General features: G+C 52.9%; 1 protein-coding gene across 7 annotated transcripts in view; it reads right to left on the reverse strand.

Moving 5' to 3' along the window:
* The window catches only part of PAX2 (paired box 2), an 88177-nt gene that overhangs the window by 11889 nt on the left and 48297 nt on the right, over positions 1–27991 (reverse strand). For 4 of the 7 annotated variants that reach the window (XM_030334868.1, XM_030334867.1, XM_030334871.1 and 1 more), the window contains exons 7-9: positions 27348–27416; positions 7915–8090; positions 5589–5715 (exon numbers count right to left, since the gene is read on the reverse strand). In XM_030334868.1, the coding sequence (XP_030190728.1) occupies positions 5589–5715; positions 7915–8090; positions 27348–27416 (372 nt within the window). The remainder of the gene's footprint in view (positions 1–5588; positions 5716–7914; positions 8091–27347; positions 27417–27991) is intronic. The other 3 variants (XM_030334872.1, XM_030334874.1, XM_030334873.1) reach the window with 1 other exon arrangement.

The following is a 27991-nucleotide window of genomic DNA, read 5'->3' on the forward strand; positions in this document are numbered from 1 at the left end:
AGGTTGGAGAGGAACTCTGATGTCTGTGCCCTAAATTCCTCTAGCTAATCAGGGTCTTTGAGCTGACAGACAAGGCTAGGAGACTCCCAGCCTCCTTTAGAAACATTTCTCAGCCTTTATTGCCCTCTCCTCCCCCGGAGGGGCTGGCCAAGAGCTAAGCTGTTTGTTTTATGGAGGGAAGTGCAGTTGCATTGGAAGGGGGTTGTTAACTACAGGAAAGAGGCAGTTTCTGGAGGTCCTCAGGACTCCCCGGTAGGAGGAGGAGGGTTTCCCAGGACCCACACTTCTATCGGCTAAAAAGCCACTTCGCTCACCATCCCAGATGTGGGCAGGGGGTCTGAGCTTCTGAGAGCCCACAACCCTTTTTCAGAAGCTGAGCCTGCACTGTCCGCACAGGCCTCCAGGACCTGGCGGGGGGGGGGGGGTCAGCCCTGCTTTCCAGCTTTGACCTCTGCCTTATTGACCTCCCCCCACCTCTGCTCAAATTTACCAGCTTCCAGAATCTTCTGCTCCCTCTCTCCCCCGACTTGAGCAGCATCCACATCTCCTCCTGGGTCTTAGCTATAGATTCCTTCAGAGCTGCAGTCTTAAGGCATCACGAGAAGTTTCTCCCAAACTCTTGGAATAACACCCCCTTCTCCCCCCACTGCCAGGGTAGGGAAGCTAACAAGGCTCTTCTTCTCACTGAGGAGGAATGTATTTTCCTCATCCCTAGCTTTCCAAAGTTCAGACATTTTTTTTTTCCAAAGAAAAGGGAAGATTCTCTGCTGACCCTTTGATCTGGGAGTTTGGAGAAGCAGGGGACAGGCTGTACTCTCAGGGTACAGGCCTGAGGCTCAGCTCTTTCCATGGCGCCTGGACCTCAAAACCATGCGCTATAGGTGCGGTCTTCAGCCTTTGTCCTTTCTGATCTTTATTACCTGACGATTGGCTGAGCGGTGGCGGGGAGGGGGATGTGATATCTAGATCTGTAACAAACACAAAACTGATACTTAACTTTTATCTTTTTAAGACTAAAACATGTTTATTTTATAGATGCTTTTGGACTGCTCTACCATGTCCCGTTCTTGGGGAGAGTAATCGTCCTTTTGATTGCTTCTGCTAACTCTCCCTCACGATAGCTTGTATTCACATGAAGTATGTAGTTTTTTTTGGTTTTTGTTTTTTTTTGTAGCAAGCTCATCTTCAGTGGCGGAGTCCCAGGTGCCCGAGGTTGGGGACTGCCCCTACAGAGAAGGTCTGCCCTTGTCCCTGCTGGGGTTTCTGAGTGGGTCACTATTCTGGACACATTTTTATGCCAGCTATTGGCTGGGGAGTTCCTGTCACACTCTCGGGTATAAACTTGAACTCTTGAACCAGGGTCAGACTTCAGGGCGCCATTTTTCATGGAGACCATTTTTCCCCCTTGCTTGCTTCCCTGGACCCACTGGGATACGTTTATGTGTCTCCCTTTCACGGACAGTGTTGTCCTGCTCTGTCCCTGGCTTTATGCGGGGTAATGCTCAGTTCTAGCTTCCTGCTTCTTTTGGACCCAAGGTCATGGCTCCTGTCTGGTGTGTTACAACCCCAACGTCCCCCAGTTAGGGTCCACCTCCAGTGCGATACCCTCAGTCTCTCACAGATCGCCCGGGCTTTGAGTTTCCCTCTACGTCTGGTGCCACAGAGTGAGACTTGTCTGTGTATTAACAATTCTTGTTGTTACATTTTACCCAGCGGTGTTTTGGTGAGTGTAGCCTGCCTGGTTTCTGGACATTGGCCTCATTCCCCCGTTACCTCTCTGGGACTAAAAGGAGGGCGGCAAGGATTACGCTCGTGTGCATCTCTCCTGGTGCTTGGTGCTGATGCCCACTAGAGGCCAGTGAAGCCCACTTGTGCATCAAGTCCAGGGGCCGCTGGGTTCCTGGGAGGCCAGGGTAAGCACGGAGAGCCGCCGAACCATCCCTGACTCGCTCCGTTTGGCCTCCAGGGTGGGGAACCTGCTCTCCCCTTCGGGGTGGACTTTCGCCAGGTGAAGGGACTCTCTCAATGCTCAAGCGCGTCTCCAAGAGACTCGGGGAATCCCGAAACTAGTACTCATCTTCTCTCAGATCAACATTGTTGCCAGTGTCCCCTCATGCTCCTCTATGGCTAGAGACCTGGACAGACACAGGAAGGGAGAGGTTGGGGTGGGGCTAGCGGGGGAAGAAGGGCTGTTTCCTACCAGTGGTGGGAGATTTGAAGGCATCGGCAGGCACACAGTCGGAGCCAGAGTCCTCACTGAAGTCCTGACCTAGAGGTCCCTGGGACTACTGAGGGGTCGATGGCGGCCCCCTATGGAGTCCTTTGGAAGGGTGAGAAGTGATAGAAGGCACCAGCCATCAGCCAGCCAACCTGAGGAAGCCTGGGGCCAGAGTACCCCCAACCCACTCTCTCATCTAGCTGGTCCCTTTTTCCTTATCACTTCCGAGACGCTCGGCTCCGTTCCAGACCAGCAGCCTAGAGCAGTGGGCTGGAGAGAAGAGACGCCGCTGAGCTAGAGCAGCCCAGCGGCGGAAGGGAAAGTGGGTGATAAATTTAAATAACCAGCTTGACTTGGCAGCTTGCTGAGTTGTGATGCAGTGAAATTAAAATCTCGGCAGAACTTGCAAACACTACCCAGAAAAATCGGTCTCTCTCCTTGGTTCCAAGATGGAAGGTGGGGAGGGGAGGCTATCAGGCCAGGCCCCAGTCGCTGGCAGCCACCCTTGCTTGCAATGTGATTAGCTGTGTCCTGGCCCACTGGGCCCCACTCTCCCCTCCACACAATAGCCAAGGCTCCTCTCTCCTCTCAGTCCTGACCTTGTGGAACAGCTGTATCAAGTGGCTGGTGAAGTTTGAAATCAGCCTCCAGTGCCAGGAGGTGGCAGGAATATCAATAAGGTCGGCTCTTCAGGTTGGGCTAGGGCCTTGCTGGGCCGGTTTCCTCAGGGCTCACACCTGAAGGTTTATAGCCTCAGCTGCCTGTCCCCCGGGGAGGAAGGCGAGCTGGGTGCCTGAGGCACGGCGGGGATGAAGAGGGTTCCTTGAACACCTTAGCACGCCCAAGCCAGGCTGTGGGCACGGATGACCTCCCTGCTCCCTCCCCTTTAGCACACGCCTGGCCAGAACGAGCCTCCCCTTTTCTTTCTCCACCAAAGCCCTTCATATTCTCCAACCAAATAAGCTTTTTAAGACTCTCCGAGGGGAATTTCCACGAATACACCAAAAGCCTCTCCCGTATCCCAGCTGGGCTTGAAGTTGTCACAGATGCCAAGATCCTTCTAGAAGAACACAGCCCAAGTCCACCTCTCTCGTGTCTGTTCTCCTTGCATCGCTGCTCACTGCTCCCCACAAAGTCCTGGCCCGAAGGCCACCATGCTGGACCCGCTCCTGAGCCGGCGCATGAAGTCTCTGGGCACTGCCCCGTTTCTCACCTTGATAGTACCTCTAGCAATTTCTGTTTGTCCCCATAATAAACACATCGTGAATCATTCATCTTTAATAGATTATGCAAATTAGGAGGACATAAAATCAACAAAGATCAATAACTGCAGCCGTTTAATTGCCAGCAAAAACATTTTAAGAATGAGCATAATCTGAAGCCCTTTCTCGGGTAATGGCACCATTAATCCAAACACTGGATCTTGGCCTAAGTCTGGAAAAATCATTCCCTGCCCCCACCTCCTCCCACCTCCCCTCCCCCACCTCTCCACACACTTCCCTCTTTTTGGTAATTTCCAGTTTCTGAGCGAGTTTCCCGTCATTACCACTGGTGAACAGCTCCGAATGTTAATGGTTCTGCTTTTGTTACTCCTCGCTTGATTGAAATGTCGCATACAGATTGAGATGTTAGTGCTAACTTGCCACCTGGGAATGTCAAGCTGGGTCTGAAATGAACTTTTCTCACACTTGGATCCAGATGGATCAGCCGGAGATGTTCCCAGGCTGAGCTGGGACCGTTCCAGGGCCATGGGGGGGGGGGGCGGGCAGGAAGGCGGGCGGGGGATGCTCAAGGTGGAGGCACTTCTCTGCACCAGCCTGAGTTCTCCTGCAGCAGGAACCCTACCCGAAGGTCCATCTCTCCACCCCAGGGAGCCTCTGCCTTCTGGACTGTGGCCCCGGGCACAGAGAAGCACAGCTGGGATTAGAGACGAGTCTCTTGGACTCTCTTTTGTCAGCTGCCTGGGGTGGACCACCTTTGGGAAGTGGCCACTGAAACTCTCAGCAGACCGGAAAGGTGGCCCGGCCTGCACCATTGCTCTGCCTTGGGTCAGAACCCCCAGTGGCTCAGAGGGCTTCCACGTTGGCTAAGGAGGGCTTGAGTCGAGGCCCAGTTGATAACAGGCAGTGTCCTGACCCACCCACCTGTCACTCCCGAAAGCCCCATCCAGTTCTCTGACACTTCCAGAACAGTCTCTGATTGCCTAGCCAGAGAGCTCCACCCTGTCCGGGCCAGAAACAGTTGTAGCAGGACGCCTCTGGAGGAGAAGCTGCGAGAGCTCACAGCAGGGCCCTCCCCAGCCCCTAGTTGGAGGCCGTGTGGCCACTCACAGCCCATCTCAGGCCTGAGCCCTGCTCAGGTGGGCTCCAAGTCAGAACAGGGCCTGTTCCCTGTCTTTGCCGCTGGCTGTGACGCTGGCTGCCAGGTCCCCGGGCCGCCTCCGCCCGCCTCGCTCGGCAGGTAACGCCTCAGTGTCTCCCAATCCCCACCGAGACCCTTCTCAATCATTCTGTCTCCCAAGGAACAAACGGCACATTGGCTTTAGTGTCTCCAGAATAATTAGGTGAATTTTAATAACACCTCAATGTGTGTTTCTCCCACTTGGGCACTTCCCTGGCCCGGAAAGCCTTCCACAGTGCCAGGCGCCTTCCACAGCCCGCAGCCCGGCGGCCTAGAGCGGCATCGGCTGGCCCTGCGCGGCGCCACACTCCGGCCTTCTTCCCGCGAGCTGCCTCTGCCGCTCCTAACCCACGAGAGCGGCTGGACAAATGCCCTCTCCCCCTGCGTTTGACTGTGCGACAGGCCTGACCCTGCCTTGAAATCAAGCCTCAGTCTCTGTGATTTCTCCGGGAAGCGGACGGAGGGCTGGAAGAATCGTGCTTATCTGTAACCACAGAGCTGGATGCCATATGCCATGAAGCCCAAAGCCACACAGCTAACCCGGCTTCCCGGGGGGTAGAGGAAGGCACGCTTGGAGACATGGGAGTATGGAGGCTGGACCCTGGGCCTCATGCTCCATTCTCCCCAGCCCGGCCTCCGCGTTCTTCTGCACATGTCCTAGCAAGAGGCTAATAACTCTGGGCGCCTCGGTGGAGGCCAGAGCAAAAGGCAAAAGGAGAGGCAGGAGGATGGGCAGAAGGGACCAGCAGTAGCCCCCTCCTCGCTTCGACCTTTCCAGGCAGAGACCCTGACCACAACTCTGTCTCGCCACATCTGCACACATCTGTTCAGGAAGCACCCTGGTTTTCGGAGGCTCGCTCTCTCTGCAGATATCATGCCAGGGGGCTCCTTGTCACACTGGGCCCAGATGGCACCGGCTGAGGTGCCCCCACTGCAAGCAGCGCCCCCACCCTCCCGGAAGCCTCCTTACCGGTCACCACGGGGTATGTCTGCGTGCCTGACACGTTGCTGCCCAGCTCGGGGTTGGTGGATGCAGATAGACTCGACTTGACTTCATCAAGCCCAGGGGTCAGGGCTGGGAGGGAGTACTCGTTCCCCTGGGAGAAGAGAGAAAAGCGACAGCTCTCTATTGATGCGCACATGCGGAGAAAGGGCTCAGTGTGCAGATGGGGAGGAGGAACAGGGAGCCTTCCCAGATGGGGTGGAAGGAGATGGCCGGGCAGAGGGAGGGGAGAGAGGGAGGGGCGGGCTCGGCGGATGATGGAGAGTTTTGTGTGGGTGGGGGGGGGGGGGGAGACCGGACTCGGCGTAGCTGGAGGTATACGCTGTTGGCGGTTATCCCAGCATCCTTCCAATTGCCACAGCGTCCCCTGCCTAAGAAGCCCCAAGGGCGGAGTGTAGCAGTTGGGTTCCCCCTGCTGCGAGGCAAGGGGTGCTTTCAGGTCCCCCCTGGAGTCCTGGGGAGGAGGGCGAACCGTGCAGTGATGGCAGAGGCAGGGGCTGGGGGAAGGGCCTAGCGGGGCCTCTGGCCTGGTGCCGCTGGGCTAGCTGCTCGGGTGCTGGCGCCCCCTTTTTAAAAAACAAACAAAGACAGCCCCACGGGCCCCTCGCTCTCTGCCTGTGCACTGGGGTATGAAATTGGGGAGGGGGAGAGTCCACATGGCTAACAGAAGGGTGGGAGGGGGCCAGTCATTGACTCTGAAAGGGTGTCCTGCCCGAAACACTCGGGTAATTGCCTTTTTATTGCAGCCACCGCTAAGCCAGACCCCAGAGCTGGGCAGCCCAGGAGCCTGCACAAAGCAGGAAAAGTTGCTCTGATTAATATTACGTTAAATTAAAACTGATTTTCTGCTCTTTCGGGTCCGTTTTTTTCCCTTCCGCTTCCTGGCCCCCCCAGAGGGCCCCCTCCCCTCCCTGGCTGGACGGGATTGCCTCGTCATTTCCAATTCCTTCTCGTATTGATCTTCCTGTAGAAATCAGTTTTGTAATTAGCTGCAAATTAGGCCTTCTACTGGGGGTGAAGCTGCCCCCTGATTTATCACCAGAGTAATTCGCTGTGATCGGAGAGAAATTAAAATGAACTCAATTAGGCTTCGGATTTGCTTTATGGGCCCTGCTCCGAGTTTCAGGGGGAAAAATGACTGTGCTGGTGTTTAATAGTCTAATGAAAGTAAATAAAGGTTATTCATTGTAATACAGCCGGGGACTCGTGGAGGGTGCACCGAGCCGCCCGCCTCGGCCGGCTCCTCCTTTGTTGGTTTATGGCTCAGGGCACCTTAAAAAGACTTTTGATTTTTGTTTTATGAAGACAAACAGCTTATGGGATAAAAGGACGGGCGGAGAGAAAGGCGAGTGGCTGGGAGCTGCCGGAGTCCGAGGGAGGAACAGTGCCGCGCGGGGCGGCGCTGCTGTGCCACCGCGCGGGTGCGCGTGCAAGCCCGGCTGACCGTGTTGGGCTGCGGTTGTGGGCCCGGCCTGGGCCGTAGGTGTGGGAGGAATGGGTGTGTGCTCCTATCTTTGCGTGCGTGCACCGGGGGCCCACAGGGATGTGTGGGTGGAGGCAGGTGCGGGAGGTGTGCTGAGCTGTGGCCTGGGAAAGGCGCCCCTTCCGGCTCTCGGGGCCGTGTTTGAGTACAGTGAGCAGGGGCCCGTGGTGGTGGGTGAACACGCGCACATGGGTACACGGGAGGAATCAGAGACGTCTGTCCGCGTTGTGCATCGTGCCGCTGTCTTGCGGGCTGCAGCCACGCTGGGCTGTTCTGCATCTGGAGGGAGTACTGGGGGTGAGGGCCGTTGGCCTATCTGGGGTCACACCGGACAGCTGCACTGGGGAGTAGGAGGCAGGCACAGAGGGCTCTCCTCGTGACGCTGGGCGAGAAGAGCACCCCAGGCTTGTACAAACTTTCTGTAAGACCTTCGGGCCATTTAGGCGAGGGACACGGCAGGGGCATGGGGACATTTTCTGGGTATTCTATGCCAGACTCATGGAACAGCAAGGCTGGATGGGACCTATTAGACCTTACCCAAGTCCTTCATTCTACAGATGGGGAAACTGAGGCTCTGAAGGGGGCAAGACTTACCCAAGACCATCTTAGCACCCAGAGCTCATCATTTCTAACTGCCCTATACCAGAATGGTTTTTCTTAACTCGACCATTACGTCCTCGTGTGTGTTCACACAGCACACACGTGGTGCACACACATGTAGCACGTGCGATGCTGGCGACGCACACTGTCCAGAGGCCTTGTCCTGCCCTGTTCCTTTGCGCTTCTGCAAGCAGAAAACGCCTTCCTCACCTGTTCTGATTTGATGTGCTCTGATGCCTGGAAGACGTCAGGGTAGGAAGGACGCTCAAAGACCCGATCCAAAGCTTCCAGCTGCTGCTGGGTGAAGGTGTCAGCTCGCAAGTGCTTCCGCAAACTGTCCACGCCACTCTGGGAGTCTCCATTGGGGACTGAGCCCTCGGACACATCTGCAGGACACATGGACACTGGGGGCATCAGCACAGGCCAGCGGAGGTACAGTGGGCCCGGGGGGGCCGGCACTTGGCTCGGCCCCCAGAGCGTTGTACCCCTGCCGGGACCCCCTACTCCCAGCTTCTAGGCTGGAGCAGCTGACCCAGGGGCTGGCCATGCCTCTGAGATCTGGCTGAGGAAGCCAGAGCCTCTGAAGGACCTGGGAAGAGAAAGGGAAGTTGTCCCAGTGTGTGTGTGTGTGGGGGGGGGTGGGAGTGAGGGAAAAACTGGGCAGAAGTAGAGCCAGGGGGCTGCTAGGAATCGTCTCCTTAGGGGATGTCTCCCTTGAGCCCCTTCTGTCCCCAGGCCTGGGTCAGCCTGAGGGAGGAGCTGGGTGTCTCAGACCAGCATTACCGAGCCTGTGGAGAATTGAACTCGGCTCTGAGATGAATTTCAGTTCCACTGACTCCAGGGGTGGAAAATCATCAAATCTCCGAGGCTGAGTGTAACATGGAGACTGGGTGAAGTAATTAACTTCACCGCCGAGGGAGGAGGGGCTCTGAAAGTCAAGCTGAGGCATTCTGCTTGCATTGGGCCAGGACTCAGACCAGAGCAGGAGGACAGCGGCTGGCACGTGAGCAGTGGCACACTGCCTTGGGCAGAGACTAAAGACAGGGTCTTTGTGGATGCTCTTGTGCCCAGGCCGCCTGCCTCAGCCTCTGTCCCTGACCCGGACTCTGAGTAGGCCCACATCAGAGGCCATCCTCTGCCCTCCAGTTCCTCCTGCGGGTCTCACAGAGAGCTGAGACTCACTCAGTGAAGAAAAGGCCATGGTGGCGGCACACTAGTGCCCGTCCTGGGGCTGCAGGCCAATTCTGTCTATGTCCTGCTCTGCCCGGGCTTTCTTCTACGTGTGGGGGCTTTCTACCCCTCCCTACCTCCTTGCATCAGGTCTGTTAGGGTTTTCGGAGCACGCAGTGAGCTAAGTGCCTGCTCTCTGTCTCTCTCTGAACCTCTACCCAGCAACCCCCCAGCCCAAAGCTGGGTCCCCCCCCCCAGGCACAACAGGGCCACTTCTCGGCTTCCTTCGGCCCAAGACCTGCTGGGGAGCCTTGGGCCTGGGGCCAGCCCATGCTGTAGGCCTCAGGGTGTTCCTCTGGGACTGTTATATATATCAGTTTATAGGTGATTATATGATATGATATAATCAATATTGCATTATATACAGTAACACCATACAGTATCATTCAGGAGACCATAGAAAATATTACATATTGATTAACCTCCACCTGCAGCCATCCTCTCTTCTGGCCTCCCAGACGGAGCATGGGGGGTCTGCTTTCCAAATGGGACCTGCTGCCTTTCCTCCACTCTATTCCTCAGGAGGTGGGAAAGCAAAGAAAGTGTGTGTGTGTTTGTGTGTGTGTGTGTGTGTGTGTGTGTGTGTAAGAAAGGGAGAGAAATGAAGACCAGGACCAAGTCTGAGGTGGACAGACAGGGACAGCTTTCACAGTATTTCGATGTCTCCACATTCCTATGGACACAAAACTTGGTGGTTGTGTTTTTTACTGTGTAAGCCTCTGGAATGATGTTCTGTCTTAGAGAGTGTGTGTGTCTCTCTTATATGAGGTAGGGTGTGGCATGTTTATTTTTTCCTTTTGTGTGGGCATTCTCTGTGTATATGTATTTGTACATGTATAAACATCCAGATAAATATGTGTCTGTGTCTTTGTAAGTGACAGAGCAAGAACCGTTATCAAAGGATGTGTGTGTGTGTGTGTGTGTGTGTGTGTGTGTGTGTGTGATTGCGTGGGGAGCATGAGCTCATGTGCCCCATGTTTCTTCTCTGCCTGTTTTCCTTTTGAGGAGGTGCTATCATCCCAATTCCACCCCCTCGTAGCTATTTGCATGTTCCATTGTGTCCAGTTCTCTCTTGCTGGAGTCCTCCTACCTTTCTGGGAAGCCCTGCTGTCAGGGCCGAGGGAGGCAGCGGGTGTCTTTGTGTGTGGTTATTGCGGTGTCACCAAATGGGTCCTGGGAAGGAAAGTGTGCATTTGTCTGCGAGCATGTGCTCACACATGATGTGCATGAGTGTGTGCATATGTGTGGGAAGACTCATATCATGCCTCTGTGTGGATTTGTGTATATGCCTGTGTGTGGCTTGGCTCAACCTTGTGTGTGTGTGTGTGTGTGCGTGCGTATGTGTGTGTGTGTAGGGGCTGAACTGAGGCTTTGTCCTCAGGTCACTGGCTGGAGGAGTCTCTTTTCCTTCATTTATTCAGGGGCCCTTCAGATCTTGACAAATCTGTCACTCTAAATTTGCGAGAGATTATGGTGCTCTCTCCCCAGCCCGCAGAGAGGTGATATATGATATCTGCTGCCCCTATTGATTGCCTGATCTGGTGGCAGAGGCCGGCGAAATGAACTTGAAATGAACATCATGCCTCAACTCATTGTGCGTATAATACACTACTTAATCCCACATTTTTCAGCCGCTATGGAATTCAATTGATCAATCATGTTCCACTGATAGTACTGTTTTAGGGGTTATTGCTGCTCCCTCCACTCACTGACCTTTTTATTTATTTATTTTTTTGTATACTCAGGCCCTGGTGATAAGACAGGTTACAGAGGCAGCGATGGAAGGGGGAGGGAGGAAGGAGAGGCAAAGGGAAGCCTGCTACTGGAAGAGGTGGCAATGGGAGGCGGGCAAAGGGAAGAACAAGAGGAGGAAGGGCGTGGGGGAAGAAGAGAAAGAAGGTGCTGGAGGATCAGGGAGGCAAGGTGGTATGATGAAAGCCTGCAGAGAAACAACCCCAAGAGAGGCTGCAGGAAGCTTGAGGAAACGCCCCAGAGGAGAAGGAAGATCCTGAAGAGTCAGGAAAGGCGGCTGTAATCATGAATGCTGCAGGAGCGCAGAGAAAGTTCTGGGAGGTGGGGGGTTGGGGCTTGTGGGAGGGGAGAGGGCAGTGGCATCCTTGGTGGGGACAGGGAGCTCTCACAGGCTCTCTCCAGAGGAGGGGTGGCATCCTTGCTTCAGCTGGAGAAGGAAGGGAGGGACGAAGGCAAGGAGAAAGTGTGGGAAGGAAGTGAGGAAAGGTGGTGGGGAGAAGCCTGGGGTCAGAGGTCCAAGAAGGAAGAGCTCAGGAAGGAGGAAACCCAGAGGCGGAGAAAGGGCAGACAGAGGGAGAGGAAAAAGGGCAGATGTTCCCCATGCCAGAAGCCTAGGGAAATGCTGGCTGGGGGAGGGCACGTGAATGGTACACTTGGGTATCCAGCTAAGGGGGGGCCTGGATGGGGGCGGGTTCGGACAGTAGGGTGAGGAAGGGGAAAAGAGAAGAGAGGAGAGGAAGAGGAGCAGGCATGAAAAGAGAACAGGGGAGAATAGAAAAGGAACGGAAAAATGAAGCGTTGACCAGGGTCAGTGTTGACCGCTGGCAGGGACCTCCTCAGGATGATGGAGAAAGCGCTCAGGGTGGGGCTTCCCAAGGGTGGAACTTCCCAAGGGTGGATTCTCAGAGGTGACAGCAAGGAGAGGCTGGAACCGTGCTATGCCACCAGTGCTAGGCCCGGACATTCAGGGCTCTCTGGCAGAGCTGGGCCAAAGTAGAGGAGGAGGCAGAAGCGGGTCTTGATCTAGGTTTCCGAGTGAGTGGGGAGGGAAAATATGTGAGTAATTAGATAGCACTCTTCCCCAAGAAGACTCCTGACCCAACACCGACTGCTCCCTTGTGCCAAGGTGCCAGGCTGTGAGTTCCCTGTGGGCAGAGAACATGCCTGATGCATCTCTGTTGGTCTGGCACCAGGCACAGAGGTGGGCACAGAGTCAGTGTTGATGAGTGACTGAATGAATGACCGAGGCTCCCCTGGGTAACATTCAAAGCCAAAGCCCTGGCCGGAGGTGTCTGAACTGGCCATCGGACTGGCTTGGCACTTCAGAACACCCAGTCACCTATCAGGGAAGTCCCGCGTATCTCTAGCGATCAGAGGGATGTGGGAAGATCCACAGCAGGCCCCAGGGTAGACTTATGCCCCTCCTTCACTCACCCCCACTCTGGTGAGCACCACCCTCAGCAAACCACCTGCCCGCCTAAGTGCCAAGGGACAGAGAACACTGTGTTCCCAGTTAAGAGTCGAACTTAACCTCGGAGCTACACAACTGCCATCCAAAGAAGGCAGTGGAATTCGCTTGAGAACAGGGCTCAGAGACAGCCTCTAAATTGGACATCCCACACCACGGCCTTGTCACAGAAAGCAAGGTTGGGATAAAATGGGTCTATCGGCCCACGGTGACTATTGGTTCCAGGGAAGTCCTTCCCTAAATGAAGGGAGGAGGCCCTCAGCCTTTATCTTGAAGACAAAAGCCAACCTGTTATCAGGGCTTCGAGAAGAGGGCTGGAGTATAGTGGCCACATGTCCTGGGCTTTGTGGAGCAATTCTGAGTTTTAGGATTCTTTCCCACGGCCGGTCCATTTTTTTTAGATTAAGGTTGGAAAATGTGGTTGCTGTACGTTTAGTAAGACCTCCCCCCGCACCCTGCCAGAGCAAAGGAGGGACCGTGTGCTAGTCAGTCTCCACGTGTGGAGGACTCAGCCCTGTTCTCCAGCTGTCCCCTACCCAGCCACCATCCATTAGCTGCTCACAACACTCAGAACTTATTACATGCCATTTAATCCTCCCAACAACCCTGTGAGGGGAGTACCGTGATACCTATGTGACAGAGAGGGAAACTGAGGTGGAGAGGTTAAGTAGCTTATCCAAGGCTATACCGCTGGTAAATGACAGTCGGGATTTGAATTCAGGTCTGCTTGGCCCAGAGCCTACCCACTACGTCATTTCACTCCGCAGGCCAGCTTCCAAACCCAGGGGCTCAGCTGGGGACCACTTGACTCCATCTGGGACATGATCTTAGCCACCACCCCACCCCCCCGCCCCAGCCTTCTCTGCCTTGCACCCTCCCTACACCGAAGGAGCGGCCTTCAGTGAGCTGGTAGAGCTGGCTGAGCACAGACTACTTCAGAATGATTAGGGGGACACTCGGTCCAAATTCTCATTTTACAGAAAGGAAAACTAGAAGGGGTGAGCGGTGACGTGGGGCAGGTGACCAGTCCCAGATCACACAACTGGGTAGTAGGACTCTCAGGACTGGAGCCCACTCCGGGCGTTTTGTCCACTACAGCATGAGCGTTGTCAAGGAGAGTAAGCTACTACAAGTCCTTTTGGAAACAAGGCCGGATATAAATTAATTAATTAAATTAAACAAACCGCTGAGCTAAAACTCTGATGTATATTATTCTTTCGGGGGAACAAAGGCTCATATTGTCTTCTCCTCTGACTGCTTCCTATTTGCTGAGCAGTTAACAAAAAGCTTTCATAGACCTTGGGTTATCTGGGCTTCCTAACTACTCTCTAAGGCAGGTAGGGATTATGGTCCCTTTTTTTTTTTTTCTTTTTTCTTTTCCTTACTGGTGAGGAAACAGGCTCAGAGTAAACAAAGAATAGCTTCTATAAGGGTAAGTGGCTAGCTCAAGGGCATATCCACCAGGGAGCCTGGCACAGGGAAGGGGCTCCGTGCACAGCTGTGGACGGGGCAGCAATGGGCTGCAGCATCCCACGGAGCATGGGCTCCAGCAACGGTGTCCCAGTCCCCACATGGATGAAGACAACTGTAAAACCAAAGGTCATCTTGACCGAAAGGAGAGCCGCTGACATGGTTGACAATGGTTCCCGTCTGATCAGGAGCAAATTATCTTCTTTTCACCTAAGTTTTTCGATATTGTCCGGTCTTTGTATAACAAGCGTGCACCACTTCTGGAATCCTTAATAAAAATGCCTTTGACTCTTCAGCAAAAGATCTGATCTCCTCGCTCACTTAGCCTTGTCACTCCCCATCCACTGTGGGCTTCCTGAGGGCAGAGCCCTACCTTCCACCTCTCTGACCCCAGGCTAGGCCAATCATGAATAGTGTTGTCCAGTGAGGTCCCAGCAGCTTGGGCAGGAGGGAGGCCAGGGAACACCATGTCGCAGGGAGCAGGGCTAGGAACAGAAGTGTTCTGTGCTCCTTGTGTGAAGACATGCTACCTGAGTCCTCAAAGTGGTCACCGCAAGGGACAGGAGAAGTTCTTGTGCACTGACCAAAAGGTGGGTGGGGTGATGATTAGAGACAGAATGAAATCATGCCATTTCCTTGGTCAGAAAGCCCCAAGGCTCACCAAAGTCTACAGAATTAAGGGGGGGACGAACAAGTGTCACCTCCCAAATCCCAAGAAGTAGGAATCAGGCCTTTGAGAGGAATTCTTTTAAAGTCTAGCAAAGAGCTATACTAACCGCAGTTTTGTGAGCCCAAATACACGTATCTACCTGTCTGTGGGGAAACTGACAATATTAGGGCTTTCACATACACTTGTTAAATCCACCCAACTTCACAACGTACTTCTTCTTCTTCTCATTCTTCAGATGAGAGGCAAACTTATTTGTTCAACATTATCCTGGATTTGAACTCGGGGATGTCTAACCCCAAAGTTCTACGCCACCCAAGTTACCTTCTTTGTCAAAGATCAGCATCACCATCGTTTACGGACACTAACTATGTACTGGGCAGGCTCCAGTGCTTTACTCACATTATCTCCAATTTCCACAGAACACTTGCCAAAGAGAGACCATTAGTTCAGTTTTACAAATGAGGGAGCAAGCTGAGGGAGATGTGCGAGATCCTAGAGCTGACAGGAAGCAATCTGGGGGAAAGGAAGTCTTGTTTCATCCCAAGACAGAAAATGAGCGGGGAAAAGTGATACAGGAAGAAAAGAGAAAGGCATGGACGTGGGAAGGTGGGTGATGGGCCTCGGCCCCTAGGGGCTGTACGCAAGGGAGGAGCAGGGGCTAGCGGTGGCTGGGGTGGGGGTTCTGGGCTAACGCCCTGACCAGTGGCCTCTGCGCCCCTCCCTGGCTCCTCTAACACTACCTTCCCCCTCTGAGGGGTTCACCCCCAGCTGCCAGTTGTTGCAGTTTCAAACTCAATTGTTCTCCTCGGTACTGAGGCAAATGGAGTCATTAATTACCTTCTATCGGCTGGGCTGAGTTCAGAATGCGATCAATATCCCCGCTTGTCATTCAGGGCAGCCGCCGGTGCGGCCCCGGCCCCACCCCCACGCGGCGCCGGGCCCTCCCACGGATGCAGCCGATGCAGCGGGGCGCCCGTTCCCAGCGAGGAGTGGGCCGCTTTCATCCAGGGAAAGAGCCGGGATTTGTGCCCCGGGGAGGGCAGAGGATGGGGGAGAGAGAGGGAAAAGTGTGAGGGAGTGAAGAGGGAAGGGGAGGAAAGCGGAGTGGAGGGGGGAAGAGGCGGGGGAGATGGAAGGAAGGGGGGAAGCTTGGAGGAAAGGAGAAATTGGCAGGAACAGGGCTGCCCTGTACAGGGAAGGGCTGCAAGGGCCAGGCTTGGAGAGTGTGCCGGCGGGAGCACTGTCCAAGGAGATGTGGGGTGACGTGCCCCGTTGCCTCCCATCCTTAAGCTGGACAATCTGTGGGTCTGCCCTGGCCAAGCCAAGCTCAAGAAGAGAGCACGAAGAAGCCCTTGGAAATATGGCTCAAAGCTTAGGCTCGGAGCAAGACTAGCTTCTGCCTAGCCTTCTAGTCCTGGCAAACCACCTGCTATCCTTGACCAAGCTCAACCTCTAAACGCTCAGTGAGTTCATGGCTGGGGGAACGTGGGGGTGGCCGGCTGGTCTGTCTAACCTCAGTCTTGCTGTGCCCATTGGCACCCGCGTGCCTCTAGGGACACTAACCTGCATTAGACATCCTAACATAACGCTGGACTACGGGTAACATCTGGTTTGAAATCCTGGTTTTGTCGCTCACTGCTACATGGCCTTGTCCAAGTCCCATGAGCTTTTCTGGACTGAGCTTCCTTAAAATTACACCAGGGTGGCTAGCTCCTCCCTCCGCAGTATTAATTTCTTCTTCCCCTGTGTTCCAATAGCCATCTATCCAAACCTCTATTGTAGAAATAATAATAATAACTGAAATCCATCCTGTTTCTATTACAGTAGCAGACAGGATGCGTAACATATATACGCTGATTTAATCCTTACACTAACAGCAACTAACATTAAGTGCTTACTATATATTAGGTGCTCATCTAATAACTGTACATATATTAACTCATTTAGTTTGCACCAGAACTTAAGCAGGAAGCTTCTACTATCATCCCCATTTTGTAGGTGACGAAATGGACGTGCACAGGTTCCAGAATTTTCCTAAGGCTATGAAGCTAACAAGTGATGGAAGAGGCAGAAGCAAACCCAGGCAATGAGCCTGTGGCAGCTGAGCTCGTAATGTGGAGAAACCAAGGGATAGAAAGGTAACTTGCCCCAAATTATCTACTATGGCCAGTTAGTGGCAGAGCCAAATTCGGAATCTATATTATGGTTATTTTTCTCAATGCTTCTTTGTTTTTGAGAGAGACAGAGCACGAGGGGTGGAGGGGCAGAGAGAGAGGGGGACAGAGGACCTGAAGCGGGCTCTGCATGGACAGCAGTGAGCCCGACGTGGTGCTCGAACTCACGAAGTATGAGATCCTGAATGGCCTGAGCGAAAGTTGGATGTTCAACTGACTGAGCCACCCAGGTGCCCCTATCATGGTTATTTGTTTGGTTTGGGTTTTTTCCTCACTAAACTGTGACTGTTTGAAAGGCAGAAACCCATCTTTTTAATCTTTGTAAACCTAGCATAGGGCCTGAGGTGATAAAAAAAAAAAAATGTTGACTGATTCATCTAACCGAATTCCAGAAGTAAAGGCTGGTAAATTCTTAGCTTGCCTCGCTCAACAGTTTACCTTTTAGAAGAAAAAAGAAGCAACAAAGGAAATTGCCGCTCTGGATTCGGTGTCATTGCATTTTACAGCTGTAAATTATTATGGAGATCATTTAATATGATTCCTTCTTAAGGCCAAAAAAAAAAAAAAAGGCTCAGAAAGATTGAGTAATTTTCCCATGTCACACAGCTAGTCATTGTTAGGATGGGGACTGAGGTTCTCAGTTTCACTATTCCAAGCCGCTTAATTCTGACCAAGAAACAAAAACTGATCAAAAGGATGTGATGGGAATCTGGGGAGAAAGCAACCATGTCTGGATTTGACGGTAGCAAAGGAAGGAGGCATTGGACAGAATCCAACTTGAGGAAAGCAAACTGTTACACGTGGAGGGAAAGAATGGTCGTGCGATCCCATGGCAAGAGATTCTACAAGGGAATATGATTCCATAAAGACAGGGTGCTCTAAAAATGAAATTCCGCCTCTACACGCTCAAATAATCAACCCGACAAAACAAAGGGGGTTGGAGTGGGGGAGGGCTTGAAAGAGAAGGACATTTAAGGAAAGTCATTGTTGTTGCACACGGATAAGCTTTAAAATATGATGAGCCTAGATTTTAAAAGGACATGTACACCGAACAGTGGAAGATTATGCAGCCATTAAAAAATCATGTTTTCAAAGAATATTTAATGATATGTGAAAATGGTCCTATGGAATGTTAAGTGAAAATAGCAAGACACAAGCTGTATATACAGTATCATTCCAATTTTGATAAAAAATTATATATGCACAGAAGAAAAAAAAGACTATAAAGATTATACCAAATTTAAGAGCGGTTACCTCTCAGAGAGGAGATTATGGGTGATTTTGTAAAAATTTACTTTATCTTCCAAATATTTTACAATGAGCATGTATTGCACTGATCATCAGACGAAAGTTATTTTTTCCCCTCTTAAAAAGGACACACAACAGATGGGAGGAGGGGACCATAACCAAGGATGGATATGAGAGTAGCATGAACCTGTCAGGAAGACAAAAGCTCAGAACAAGCTGAGACAACAAAAAAGGGCCTTCAATAGCTATGTTTGAAGAAAGAACAAAAAGGAAGGCAGGTTTAAGGCTCAGTACTTGGGAAAGGGAGGTAATACTGAGGAAAAAAAAAGGGGGGGAGACAAGGAAGAACTTCTCGACCCTCAGCTTGCCTTGGCCTTCTCCCTCAGAGAAAGAATCTTCAAAACAGGACCAGCAGGAGTTGCCCAGGTCAGGAGGGGGCCCGGCAGGTCACTCCTAACAATTTCAATGGACTTAACTTTCCCAGACCCAGATAATTCATGCACCAGGACCCTGGGGGGAAAAGTAGGTAGGATCCTAAATGTTTTGTTGATAATCCTTGAGAAGTCATAATGGAAGGACGTAGCAGTGACAAAACTCAATGCCACCTGCCCTGCAAAAGGGGGAAAGGTACGCGTCTGCAAATAATGCTTTGATAAGTTTAATGCCAGGGTGCGGAAATCTTATAGGAGAAATTATTATACAGTTAATCTGTGGGCACCAGGAAGGAACATGGATGCCTGGGACCTGTATGCGCTCACTGAGAAGTTGTGGCACATTAATTAGATATCAATGATTAGATATCAAATGCAAACCCCACTAGAACCTCCTGAACTGCCCTGGTTGGTAGTAACCGCTTTTTCTTTTTTAAAGAAACAATTCATCGTAGTGCTTTATACCTTGATCATAGCCCCTATCACATTCTGCTTGTATTGTGATGTACACACTTAACCTCCCTACTGGATTAGAAGCTTCCTGCAGTCAAGAACCGCATTCTATTTGCTTTTGTAAATCGTCCTGCCCTGTTTAAAAAAAATCTTTTTTAAGTCTATTTATTTTTGACAGAGACAGAGTGCGAGCATGAGCTGGGGAGGTGCAGAGAGAGAGAGGGAGACACAGAATCCGAAGCAGGCTCCAGGGTCCAAGCTGTCAGCACAGAGCCTGATGCAGGGCTCGAACTCATGAACTGTGAGATCATGACCTGGGCCGAAGTCGGACACTTAACCGACTGAGCCACCCAGGCACCCCAGTCCTGCCCTGTTTTATATATAGATCTGTTCACCAACTTAAATTGCATTCTTTAATCGATTAAGAAAATGCTGTGGATGTTGTGCATGTAAACATTTCACAAAGAATCTCCTTCCTAATTTTATGGACAAGATGAAGAAAAGTGAAATGGTTGATGGCTGCTGGGCTCAATCGTACCTAAAGCATTCGTTTATTGCAACCAGAAGGGAGGTTTTCGCTGGTGGGGCATTGTCTCTCCTTTATTTTATATTTTGACGTTTATTTATTTATTTTGAGGGAGAGAGAGAAAGAGAGGCAGAGAGACTAGGAGAGAGAGAATCTTAAGCAGGTGCCACACCCAGCGGGGAGCCCAATGCGGGGCTCGATCTCATCAAGTCAGCTGCTTAACCCTCTCCTTTATTTTAAAGGCCAATACTTCTTGTAAAAAAAAAAACCCTACTAGGATGATGCTACAGAAGACATCCTTGTGATCTTAATCAGGTGGAATTAAGAGCCCAAACCAACGAGATGAAATTCAACAGGGATAAATGGAATGCCCTATGTTTAGGTTAAAAAAATCAATTATACAAGTGCAGAATGGGGTAGACCTGGCTTGATAGCAATTGATGTGAAAAAGATCTCGAGGTTTTAGTTGACCACGAACTCAATATGATCTTGAGTGTGACAGAGCTAAAAAAATCGAATGTAATCTTAGGCTACCGTATGGACGCAGACTCTCCAGATGGAGAGCGGCAATGGTTCTACTGATCTTGGCATTGGCTAGACTGTCTGTAGAGTTCAGTGTTCACGTAGGAGGGACTTTGTCAAGAATGAATTCAGAGATGGGTAACCAGGATGGTGAAAAACCTTCCTCAAGTGCAGGAAACTAAAATCCACCCAGGGCTCAGCCCAGTGTTTTTCCAGGCACTCAGCAAATCAGGTGGAACGAATGGAAGGAAGGGTGGGAGGGAGGGAGAGAAGAGAGAGTGTCAAAGGGAGATCTTTACCACCACTCTAATAAGGGGTTAATATTGTCGTCGCTATTTTAAAGATGAGGAAACTGAGATTCAGAGAGATTATGTAAATAGCCAAATGTCCCACAGCAAGCAAGGAGTAGAGACAGACCCCACATCCAGACATTCGGATTCCAAGGTGTTTCCCTCAACACTACTGGGACTCAGTATAAAGGCAGTGGTGCTAACAATGACAACCGTCCATCTATGTCCTATGTCCAGGCAGGGGCAGTGGCCTGTCATGCAGAACTGCTGGAAGGGAGAGTCCTATGTGAGTGGCAGATAAGACCAGATGACCTTCAAGAATCTGAGGCTTTGCCTTGTCACCACCCTCAGCACAGCCACTGGGCCCCCCTCCACACGGGAGGGGGTCTCTGGAGACAGTCTGTCTGCATCTTGGCCACTCCCAGGCTCAAGTCCCATCTCCTGCTTGCCCTTCTAGCCACTTCCTCGGATTCCTATTGGATGCTCAGCCACATGGTTTAGCATTTAATTAAGAGCTTATTGTCTGATGTGTGATAGCCTTGCCTCCCCCAGCAGATTGTATGTTCCTGGAGACCCAAGTCCTCGTTACGTGTTCCTCTCATACATCCCAACACAGTGGGCACCTGGGCCCGCATTGATACACAGCTCTCCAAAGAAGTAAGTGTAAGTTTTGTCAATATTCCACTATTTACACACCAAAGCAAAACCATAGGCTCTCAGCCCTCTGAAATGGTTTATAGGAAATTTGCCCAAGGACAGAGGGATGGCCTGAATGATCACTTAGGGCCCTCATATTTTGTAACCAAACAGTAGATAAGAGGGAGATAAGGGGGAGACCTAGAACTCCACGGAGAATTTATGCCAGTTCGGTTACTTTTCCCCTTCTGAGTAAGAGGTCCCTTTGCTCCTCCCAGAAGCCCCGGGTTACCTGTAGCAAAGAAGGGCGTGGGCACCCACGGCCAACGCACAGCCAGCGTGAGTGTGTGCGACTCATATACGAAGTAGAAGGAGGGTAAGCAGGTAGAGATGAAGCTGGAGGGAAGGGAAGGCCAGAGCAGTGATGGGAGGGGAGCAAACAGGTAGTGGAGAGAACACTGAAATGCACGGAGAAAGGGGAGGGGTGAGTACTGGGTGGGATTGGGTGACTTCCCCAGAGTGATCAGCATTCCTGCCCGAGAGCATGTACTGTGTCTTTTTGCTGGCCGGCTGGCCGAGGCTGGGATTCCAGTCTCCCGGGCCGCCAGTGGGGAAGGGGGGCTGGCAGAGGGTCTGTCTATGTGGGACCTGTGTCCTCCTTCAGCCCTACGTGGGCTCTCAGGGAGGGGCTGGGGCCTCCTGCCTGGTGCTGGGTTCCAGCTGGGGCCAGAACCAGTTAGAAACCTCTCTGGAGCCGGGAGGGAAGGGGGCTTTGTTAGCTCAAAGGACACAAGCAAGGCGAAAAATTACATACCAGGCCGCCCTAAGTATGCTTGTTTAGAGAAACTGCTTGCATTTATGAAGTCTTTGGTGCGGAAAGCAGGGTTGCAAATGACTGCATCAGAGCGACAGTAAAGGCCATTAATTTCCTGTTATGTTTTCCTGTGTTGGGGGCTTTATTAATTTAATTTTACACTGTCGAACAACAGCGAGAGCTGACACTGCCACACCGCCACGGCTGGGGTTTTCTTTTTGTGTGCGTAGCAAGGCTTTGCCTGACATGCAAATCAACGCTATTACCGGAACCAATAAAGATGTGTGGCGGGAAGAGGGGAGGGATAAGGGAAGGAGGGAGGGGAGAGGGGAGAGAAGGGGAGAGAAAGGGCGAGAGCCATCCTTGGCCACTTTCTGCCTCCCTCCATGCCTGGCATCTCCTGGCTTCCAGAGCGTCCTCCGCAATCAGCAATTTCTGCCCACCCTACCCTTTCCCTCTGACTCTTCTCTGGACGCCCTGCCTTCGGATGACTCTACCTCTGCTGTCCTCCTCTGTCCCAGCTCCTGGCAGAACTTGAACAGGGACACAGAGTTCCCAGGAAGAGGCGGGAGTCAGACTTCTTCTCCCCACTTCCCATCCCCAGATGAGGCACAGGGGCAAGGGAGCGCCATGCCCCCACCCGGGCCGAGTGACAGCCTTACCGGACACTCCCCTTTCCTCTAAAGTCAAGGCCCACTTACATATTAGCGTACGCACACACGAACCTGCGTGCCTGTGCACACGAAGAAAGGTCTAGAAGGGCAGCTATCCCACCTTGCTTGTAAGTCCCTCTGAGAACGCGGGTATCCTAACCTTGTCAACCATTTGTTTCCTCTGAATTCCCAGAAAAAATACGGTTGCTAATCGTTTCTGCTTAAGAGACTCCAGCAGCTGTCTTCAGTAGCTGCAAGGTACCCAGTTGGCCTAGACCAAGGTACCGGAGAAAATGAATCCCAGCCTCAGAAAAAAAAGGCAGCTCCCTGGGAGACCACGTTCTGGTCCTTTCTACTACTTAGGCCTCACGCCTACCACCCCAAGACCATCCTCACTGCGCTGTCCCTCACCCGGGGCAGCTTCCACCAGCCGGCTGCCCCAGGGTCCACACTGCCCACATTACCCTCGGCCCAGCTTGCCACACCACCAGTCCACCCAGGTGTCTGGGTTGGCCACGCCACCAAAGGAGATGAGGTGGGGGGCTGGGGAAGTGAGAGGGAAAGAAAGTGAAGGTCCTGGAGTCACTCCCACCAAACCACCAACCCCCACCGCCACCCTGCCGTCCCAGACTTTGCAGTGGCCTAGGGAGACCTGGCGGAAGAGGTGGGGGGGACGGGGAGGAGAGAGAGAAAGAGTGCATGTGTCCACGCATCTCTCCCTCTGTCACTGGCTTGCTTGAGCTCCTGCCCGCACTTTCTGCTTCAGGAGCTGTTTGCCAGGCTCTGAGAGGCTGTTGGATGGAATCCAGCTCTCCCTAGGAGGAAAGCATAAACTTCATAAACTGCATTTACTTTAATGCAGGTTCCTGTGGCTGCTTTCCTCCGGCTTTTCTTCCCTCCTCTGTCCGCTCTGTCTCCATCACATTTTATCCCTGCCCCTGTGTGCACTCAGACTGCGCACGCGCGCGCGCGCGCACACACACACACACACACACACACACACGCGCGCGCGCCATGTTTCTAGAAAAGATGAAGCCTCAGGCAGGAGGAGAACGGGCAAGGCGTAAAAGCCCAATTTACGGGCACCTGGGCGGCTCAGTCAGTTAAGCATTCGGCCCTTGATTTCCTCTCAGGTCATGGTCTTGCGTTCCTGGGATTGAGCCCTGAGTTGGGCTCTGCGCTAACAGCTGGGAGCCTGCTTGGGATTCTCTCTCTCCCTCTCTCTCTGCCGCTCCCCTGCTTGTGTTCTCTGTGTCTCTCTCCCACTCTCTCTCAAAAATAAATACGCCTTTTTAAAAAAGCGCTATTTAAAGGAGAATTCCTTGACCTGGCCCTGCAGCCCCCCCACCCCCACCCCGTGAGATGCCCATGTACTGTCTCCAGTGGAGCCAAGCACAGAGGGTGCTTTGAGGCAGGCAGGCGGGCGGGTACTTCAGGGAGGCAGAGATGCTGACATTTGGTGGGGACAGCCAAATTAGGAGCCACCTGGAGGCTGGGCCACAGGGCTCCAAGTACGGGAGGGAGAGAAGGCGAGGCCTTCGTGCAGGTTGAGGTTTGTGAGGCCTCCCTTGTCTGGTGTTGTCAAGGTCAGCAGGTTCGGGTTCACCGAAGGGTCAGGATGGTTTGAATTACTGGCGCTGCTGCAACTCGGCTCTGAGGCTCGTGATCTGTCTCCCAGCCCCAGAGCCAGGTCCGGCCCTCCCCCAAGCCTCCTTGCCTTTTCACACCCCCCCCCACACACACACAGGGCAGAATGGGGAGGGTCCGGGAGAGTCCTGTGGCCACCATGGCCCTGGCGAAGACAGGCAGGGAAGGGGTCCCGCCCTGAGCTCAGGGCTCCTCCGCGGGCAGCCAGCCAAGGTCCGGAGGCTGCTCGGATCCACCCCTCTGGCAGCAGCACTCGGGGTCTCCCCAGCCTACCTGCCTTCTGGACCCTTTCTCCGAAGTGTCCCCCATGCCCCTGCGCTTCCCAGCTGCCCCCTCCCCAGCCTGCAGAGGAGGAGGCGCCTGGGAAGGTGAGCCCGAGAGCAGCAGGGCCCGGCTCCTCCCTCCTGCATCCCTAGCCTGCACTTGGGGGAGAAGGGCAGAGCTGAGGCAGCGGATTTCTCGCCTGGTGCCCTTGCCGGTGGAGGAAGGAGAACGATGCCTACCGGCAGGGCTGGAAGGTAGTCACCGAATGGAAGACTCGGAGGCGAAGACCTAGTCTGACAAAACGGGCGCGCGTGCGCGGTGCGCAGGAGTGCACAGACGCAGGGGTGGGGGCAGGAGGCGGCCCTTGCTGGAAAAGTTGCGATGCTGTGGTTCCCCCAGCACAAGTTCCAGTGGCGGAGGGACACATACAGGCCCCTCGACTGCAAATCTGTACCTTCTCTCCTGGGGGGTGGGGGTGGGGGGAGAGTCCACCTACCTATTCCGACCTTTTGGCACCTTATGAAAAAAATTCTCTTTCGTGCTAAACCTCAACATACTTCCTCAAACAACCAAACGGAACTCTGTATCCACAGCAGCATGAACTGGCCGGGAGACTGCGCTGGTTAATGATTTGGCTGCCAGTCTCTGGCGTAAACGCAGAGACTTATGTAGCAATTCAGGCACCTATGTCCACTGCACATGCCTATGTCCACTGCCATGGCTAAGTCCTAGGGCTTCCCCACAGACACACGTAAGTCCACGTAAGCACAGATGACAAGGAAAAAGGTCTTAAGAAAATACCAGCATGACCTACCCCTACCTCTGTATAACGACATGGTCGGTGTTCAACAGGCTCATGGCCAACATTACCCAGAAAGTTTGGCTAAAATATGTGATCCAACTAAGATAGGAAAACTCCCCCCTCAGGTATGAACGGTCTAATTTCCCAGGTTACCAAGAAGATATAATCATAACAATGAACGTGTGTTCATGAGTGGATTTTTTTTTTGTTTTGTTTTTTTGGTGGCTTAGTGAATGCTGACCTTTGAAGCTTAGCTCTTTCTTGGACTGGCGTGGACAGTAGCCAGGTTTTGAATCTTTGTTGGAAAACGAACATAGGTTGAGTTGTGTTGATGCAGTTAAACTCGGGCGCTTGTCTAGACAAATGACTACCTTCATGTGCATTTGGTTTCTGGACTCTCATAGGACCTGCCCCATGAGGCGCAGAATCCGTGACCCGGGCTAAGTACTATCGTGCGTGTGGAATCATATAATCCCAGCAATAATCCACAGAGTACGTCCTCGTCTCCTCTGAGAACCTCAAACTCTGCTCAGCTTCCCTCTGCCAATATAATGTTTTCTCACAGTCCCTGGCCAGGGCCTGGAGGAGAGTAAAAGCCAAAAGAGGTTCTGCGATTCCGTTGCCCGCGATGTAAACTCACGCCAGAGTTCTGAGAGCACACTGCCACCCAGGCCACCCTGCTGGGTGAGTGTTCTCTGAGAAGGGAAGCGGACGGCTCGGTACAGGTGTAAGGGTTAGGTGGCAAACGGACGTAACTGTGCCCCAGTCCTGGGTTTAGGTTAAGGAATCTGCAACAAGGTACAGCCTCGAGGAGTCTTCTAGACCCTCCTCGGCACCCCTACCAGCTCCTTCGGGCCGACTCCTGGCCCGCTGACATGGTGTATACTCAACAAAACTTCCCTAAGCTCTTCCCGTGCAAGGAGTGCGTGGGTCCCTCTCTGCTTCTGCCAGTCCTCTGCATCTGGATCAAAGGGCCACAGAAAACGGCCCTGCGGGCCTGGGCGAGTCAGGCTCTGGCCCCTGCCTCTGCCTCTAAGCGTCCGCCCACGCCAGCCTACCAAGGAATGCTCACCTGCAGGCTTCCCCCATCACCTCCTCCGGGACTGTGGGCGCACCCCGAGTCCCAGGGCCTGGCAGCCGGGCAGTGCAGCCTCTCCTCTTCCCCGGGGTCCTCCTCGTCTGCCTTTTCTGACACCGGCACTCCTCCCGCTGCCCCTCCAGAAAGAGTGGGGAAGAGAGACCGGTGGCCAGGGCATGCCTGGTTTACATTAATGAGATACACCGAGTGTGATCCAGCCATGGAGGCAGCCCACAAAAGGAGGCGATCGCGGGCGGCCAGGAGCAGGGCTGCTCAGGTAATTGGTTTATCTATCTGGAAGCAGGGGGAGCAATCTCGGCACAGACAGACTAGCAGTAAAGTCTCTTCCTTAAGGCTATTTCCTTTGTCTTTTCAATTGCTTGCACATCCATGTGAGAGAGGGAGAGAGTGTTAAAGAGAGAGGGAGAGGGAGAAATGTTAATTTGTGAATTAATGGCTTTTCTCAGCGGAATTGTAAATTCAAATGTCACCTCACACGGTGACACCACGGCTGGTCTGCTGAAGAAGCAATGATAAGATCCCCCACCTCCCTCGGTGCCCCTCCCTCCCCAAAGATAGCTGTGGAGTGGAACATGCTACTTTTAATTTGCAATAACAACACAACAGAGGTATGCAGTAATGACTGCCTTCTTCCACCCTCCTCCTGGCTTCCTTCCCCCCAGTCCAGTTGGCTCCCCATTTCCTCCCTCCCCACCCCTCTGGTCTTCTGCAACACCACCTCACCTCACCCGGGCTGCCCCCCGCCCCACCCCAGCCCGGGCTTGATCACATGGGGGGGGGTGTGCCTTTGGAATTGAAGGTGCTGCAACCCTCTCTTCTCCTTCAATAATCAGGGAATTAATGACCCTGAAGTTAAAGTGGGGCTGATACCGAGGCCCTGCCCAGCGTTGGGAAAAAGCCTTCATTGTTTTCAAGCAGGAGGCGGGCAGCAGTGAGGGAGATTCATGGATGGAGATTGAATATGCAATTTTCTTTCACCTTGCCAAGAGCTGCCCCTGGGCTGTGCCTGGCCTAAATTTTTCCTTTTACCATCTCTGCCTTATCCGGCCCTCCCACCTCCCTTCCATTCTTTCCAGAAAATTACCTTCAAAATTGATTTCCACTTTTACAAACAAATATAATGGGAACACAGGAAAAAACTTGGGCCGTGATGAATTAGGGCTGTCAGGTGCTTCCAGGTCTCCTTTGCTTTTGTTTTACTACCCGATCCGCTCTTTGTTTTTCCAAGGGCTGGGAAAAGTACCCCCCATCCACTGAGCGCCTGACCCTCCAGGCCACCGGGGCCTCCGCCCCCGAACCCAGCGGTGGCCCATGGCGGAAGTGATCCAGGCCCCGAGACTCTGTTAGCCTCTTGGTTTCCCAGTGGAAGCCTGACCCACCTCCTCCTTCTCTGCTCCTTGGCTCTCAGGAGCCCACTCTCTGAATAGTCTCTAACCGCCACCCCCCCAGCTCTTTCCCCTGACCCCCACACCAGGTTCCCTCTGGCCCCCATACCTCTTAAAGTCCAGACCAGATGCAAACCTCCACCTCCTCTAATGTGGGCAGGATCAGTGTATACCTCGACTAGAGCAAATAAGAGACAGACAGACACTGAGAGATCCCGAAAGATAGGCAGGTAGAAGACCGAGACCCTGAGACTGGGAGACCGGGCTCCTCTTCAAGGGAGGGGCTGTGAGGTTTCTGAGAGACGACTCCCACACAGCCTGAGGGTGTCAGGGTTCCCAGCCTCAGTCTCCCCAGCCTTCGGCCCCGAGCAAACCTGGAGGCAGGCTCAGGACAGCCCATCCATTTGCCAACAGAACGCAAGGTGATGCCTACGGGGCCCTTTGGGCAAAACTCTATATGCACACCTGTGTCTTAGTACTGTGGACCCTTAACACACTCAGGCCTAGCTTCGAGCTCTCCCGGCTCACTAGTACTGGTGGAAACGCACCTGCTCGCATCTGGTCATCTCTCCAATCATCTCTCCATCTCTCCATCATCACCCGGAAGATGGCACGCCTGCCCAGTGCATGGCGTTCCACACCCCTTTTCACCCAAAGATCTCAGCATGGTAGAAAACACACCCACATTTGCATAAACCACATAAGAAATTACATGGGGTCCATAAAACAACAAACACATGTTTCCCTAGATAA

The sequence above is a fragment of the Lynx canadensis genome, chromosome D2 (assembly GCF_007474595.2).
Source record: "Lynx canadensis isolate LIC74 chromosome D2, mLynCan4.pri.v2, whole genome shotgun sequence".
Classification (NCBI taxonomy): Eukaryota; Metazoa; Chordata; class Mammalia; order Carnivora; family Felidae; genus Lynx; species Lynx canadensis.